Source organism: Octopus bimaculoides, chromosome 7 (genome assembly GCF_046866305.1).
Source record: "Octopus bimaculoides isolate indiv1 chromosome 7, ASM4686630v1, whole genome shotgun sequence".
Taxonomy (NCBI): Eukaryota; Metazoa; Mollusca; class Cephalopoda; order Octopoda; family Octopodidae; genus Octopus; species Octopus bimaculoides.
This window is the reverse complement of record NC_142934.1, coordinates 13,192,522-13,197,554: the sequence shown is the minus strand read 5'-3', so window position 1 is coordinate 13,197,554 and position 5,033 is coordinate 13,192,522. Positions and strand designations below refer to the sequence as shown.

General features: G+C 33.6%; 1 protein-coding gene across 1 annotated transcript; it reads left to right on the top strand.

Moving 5' to 3' along the window:
- The first annotated feature begins 601 nt into the window (after positions 1–601).
- LOC106869741 (uncharacterized) lies at positions 602–3,093 on the top strand. The gene has a single exon (XM_089354772.1). The coding sequence runs from the start codon at positions 1,550–1,552 to the stop codon at positions 2,177–2,179; it is 630 nt and encodes a 209-aa protein (XP_089210898.1). The 5' UTR covers positions 602–1,549; the 3' UTR covers positions 2,180–3,093.
- Positions 3,094–5,033: the final 1,940 nt, after the last annotated feature.

Here is a 5,033-nt window from a genome sequence, read left to right as displayed (position 1 = left end):
AAAGCATTCAAACAAATACATAACAAAAATACCAGGACTTACAAGTACATATAACATACAGAAAATAGCATTACTAGGCACTGCACACATCCTACGTAAAACACTTTCAATACAATGAAAATAAGAGCACTACAACAAACCACAGCACATACTCAAGGCACACAGAGCTGCGCTCGGTAGTTCAGTGAAAGCACGTGATAAAAATAAGACTATTGAATAATAATAATAATAATAATAATAATAATAATAATAATAATAATAATCCTTTCTATATTAACCGAAATGAAGTAGATTAACAAATTTATTTTTTAAACCAGTTGAAGATTCACAAGATGTCGAAATATCGTCCACTAGATAACAACGGCACTCTTCTTTTAATTTTGACTTTATATCTTCTTTTAATTTTGACTTTATATCTTCAGGAGGAGTTACCTCAATCCTTTCTATATTATTAATAATAATAATGATGGTGATGATGATGATGGTAGCGTATAAATATTAAGTTAAAATCGCTTTGGATAGAAAAAGTAAAATTTTAAAAGTATCTATTTAGATTTGATCGTACAAGTTGTCAAGAGTTATCTCTCTTGAAAATTATTGTTTACGTTTTTCAGCTGGTCATAAAACAAATATCATTTGTTATGGTACTGCCTTCATGCAAAATAGTAATTATTCTATAACTTTTGATTCCTAATATTGCTTATATCATAAACAAAATGAATTGAATTTGTAGAGTTTCTTATAAAGAAGTAATGACACTGACCCAGTAATCAACAGGTATTAATTTCATTGACCCCGCAAAAATGAAAGCAACGTTAATTCCAAGTCAGATTTGAACTCAGACTTTCAACGTTCATAACCAAACACAGCAAGGATATTCCATTCTTTTTATGTTCACAGTTATAATATGTATACAGGCATATAGCAAAAGTGTTGACTCATACTATTCTGTTTTATAGCAAAGTGCTTTTTAAGAATGAACAAATTAAAGGGATACAATGTGGAATGGATGCACCAGGTTTCGGAACCGTCTTCAGGCTATGGTGGAAGCTGAGAGCGGCCACTCCGAGTAAACTGTTATTTCCCAGCCATAATCTAATTGACATATTTTGATTTAAAAAAAAAAAATGATTTTATTTTTGGATAAGGTATTGTGTTTTTATTTCCGTTTATAAAAAACTGTCAAATCTTAACCCGAACGTCCTGTTCAGTTGTTTTAACCTAAGATCAAATTTATTTTAATTTGAAATTGAGTTGAGCTGTATTTTCAAAAAATTGAGTGAGAAGACGTAGCGTATACACACAAAGGTAGGTAACCCTCAAAATTTAGAGACCTACTGAAGTAGTTAACGTTAGTTGATTATTCAGTTACAACCACTTCTGGCTCGGTTGCAGACTCATAAAGCTATTCTCCACGGAGTGAGAGAAGCTCTTGTTTCCAAGTCGTGCTTGCCAAAATATATATTAGAATAAACTTCCGGATTATTTTTCCATTTGAGCCAAGACTTTTTACGTGTGATTCACTTATATATAAAATACACAAATAAACATGGAAGCGTGCAAGAAGAAAATGAATGCCTTAATCGCAGAGCGAGTAAATGCTCTGGAAAAAGCCGAGGAACTGGAATTAAGGCTGAGGCAGGTTGAAGAAGAACGCGATAAAATTCAAGATGATTTTATGTTTTTACAGAAAAAGTATGGAGCTCTGGAGAAAGAGAACGATGATTTGAACGAAAGTTTAGCTAAATACCAGTTGGTGGAAGAAGACAAAAAGAAAGTTGACGAGGAGTTGGTGTGGATGCACAAGAAGTATAGTAATTTACAAAGAGAATTTGATGAAGTATCTGCCCAATTAGAAAAAGCACAGGACATGATGAGATATACAGAAGAGAAATTATCGGAGACGGAGAGCGAGACACAAGATTTAAACCGGAAAATCAATCTTTTAGAATTAGATCTTACCCGATCTGAAAGTCAAGTGGAAGAGAAACGAGTGCAAGCCGAAGAGGATTCTGAGAAGCTCCAGTCTGCCGAAAACCGGGCATTGGAAGCCGAACGAAACGTCCAAAAACTTGAGAATGATATCGACAAGCTCACAAAAGAGCTCGAAGAAGAACAGAAGAAATTTAAAACTTTGTGCGAAGATTTGGATGAAGCGTGCACCCAAATGATGGATTAGAACTGTTAAGATTAAGAGCTTATCTAACCACCCCACAAAAACAAAAACAAATGCAAAACACACTCCCCCATCCCCAGAACCCCCCCCCCCCCCAAACAAACGAAAAGCATGCAAGAATAATTCATAAAGACAAATCTAAGTAATTGCTTTAAAATTGTCAAGATTTTCTGAGCGTCATTGTTTGACAGTATTAATGCCCAATAATTGTATCTTGGACTGGTTCGTATTACATTTTCTTATGACATTCAAATCTTACGCTACACATTTCAAGCAACCTTTATTATTGTTAGTGGTAGGTTAATTAAAAAAAAAATATATGAAAATTAAGTTAATAATTTCTTTCATTTTCTTTTAAGTTATGAAAACCTTTTGTTGATATTTTGAACTTGTATCACCCAATCGTTCCCAACTTGTTTGCTTGTTAATTGTTAAATTATTGTTAATTGTTAAATAACTATGTTAAACTTAACAGAGGAAGATTATGTTTGCATATACGTATGTATGCATGTATGCATACATGTATGTATATATACGTACATGTATGTATGGATGTGTGTGTGTATGTGTGTGTATGTATGTATGTATGTATGTATGTATGTATTTATGTACATAATTACGCACGCGTGTATGCATATATGTTTGTATACTCATACGAGTATGCTTGTATGAACATATGTAAGCATGTATGTGTATATATGTATGCACATATTTATGTATGTAATTAAACACCTATGTATGTATGTATGTATGTATGTATGTATGTATGTATGAACATATGTATGCACGTATATATGCGTGTATACTCGTTTTTTGAAATTATGTATGTAGCTACGTATGTTTTCTACAAACAAGTCTGAAATAATTTCAATGGCCATATTCTGTGAACAATAAATCTTCCTTGTGTGAAAAAAAAACTCGTATTTGTTTCCCATTAAAACATTAAATATCGAATGGATTTAAAAAAAAAAAACATCAACAGAGAAACCGCCATCAAAATATCTTCCGAAAACGTTTTATTTTGAGTAAACTTATGCTCTGACTTAAAACGACTACTCACAATGGACAGTATTCACTTCATTTCTATATTCTTATAGTAAAAACAAAACAAGAAAATAGAAAATTATATGTAAATCAATATGCATATATTTCTGAAAACAAACAAACATACAGACGTATTGCTAGCTCTTTATTCCAACACTTCTCAACTTAAAATACGCAAAATGTGTGAAGGATTGGCTTATCTTGGTTACACATTGCGCATATCGACTGCTGCAGCAACAACTGGTTAGAATTCACTGAAAATGGTTCAAAAAACGCAACACTTATAAAAATAACCTCATTTCTGGCTCGTATACTTTTCAAAGAGATTTTGGAAAAAAAAATTTCTTAACAACAACTTGTGTTCCGCTGAAATCTTTGGTGGTTTTTATATTTAATCGGAGAAAAAGTTACAAGAGACGCTCGTTCGTACGCATTAGAACAACAACAACAACAACAACGACGACGACAACAATAACAACAACAACAACAACAAGAAGGACGGTGAGAACAACGGCGACGACGACTGTTCACAAATACAAGACTATACTCTCCGCAATATTTGCATGATATCTATAAATACTGCCGTCAAAATACAATTGAGCATATCTCTCACGCACACGCACGCACACGCACACACACACACACAGACAGACGCGCGCGCGCGTATACACACATATACGCATACTCAGCCAATTATACATACCTGCATACATAGATTAATGTATAATGATGATGATGGTGATTATGATGATGATTATGATGACCTTGTCTAATTTTGGCGCAAAGCCAACAATTTTGAAGGGAGAGTGCTTGTGGATACCACCGACCCTAATACTTGAGACTCGTACTTTATTTTATCGATTCCAGAGGGATGAAAGTTAGTATCAATAAGATCAGAAATTAGAAATTCTAGAAAACGTTTTCTTCGACGCTGTTGTTAACCTATTCTTGCTGGGTGGTAGCTGAAACAGACGAATGTTATAAGCTATAAGTTTTTTATTTTACCTCTTTGTGGTACGATTGAAGATTTCACATAAAAACTAGAAAGATGGCCCTCCTGATGTAAAAAAAAAATGTAAGAAAAGCATATGAGAGAAAGAAAGAAAGAAAATATTTGAGCAAGGTGTAATTACTACAATGGAAAGGTAAGTTAAAGAGAATGAGATAGATAGATAGATAGATAGAAGAGGCACACACACACACACACACACACACACACACACACACACATACACACATATACTCAAAAAAGAGTAAGAAAATGAAGATAGAACATTTAATAGAAATTTATTATATACATATATATATATATATATATATATATATATATATATATATATATATAGAGAGAGAGAGAGAGAGAGAGAGAGACAGAGAGAGCGGGTAGAATGTTGGTGGGAGAAATAAGAAATTTAAGTTACGAGTGGAAGAAGAGAAAATGAGATTCTAACATCAGAGAACAAGTAAGCGAGGAAATAGTTTTAGGGATGAAGAGAAGAAGAAGGAGTGGTGTTTAGGAGTAGAAGGAGGAGGTGAGAAATGCGATGATATTCTTGGTAATAGCGACCAAAGTAAGAAAATATGGAAGACTATAATGTTGGTGGTGGAGGTGGTGGTGATGGTGATAGGAAGAACTTTCAGGAAGCGGTAGAAGTAGCTGTGTAACTTGATGTAGCTGTGGGTGAACAGAAGGTGGTAGATACATGCCAACTATATAAGGTAGGGGAAAACAGAGACGAAGAAACCGATGCTGTCATAAAAATTACGTTGCCCCTTTTTCGCTTCTTATCAATTATTCACGTTATTTGATGCA

What these genes read in the sequence shown, in the direction of transcription:
- LOC106869741 (XM_089354772.1), top strand. Translation starts at nt 1,550, where the DNA reads ATGGAAGCGTGCAAGAAGAAAATGAATGCCTTAATCGCAGAGCGAGTA.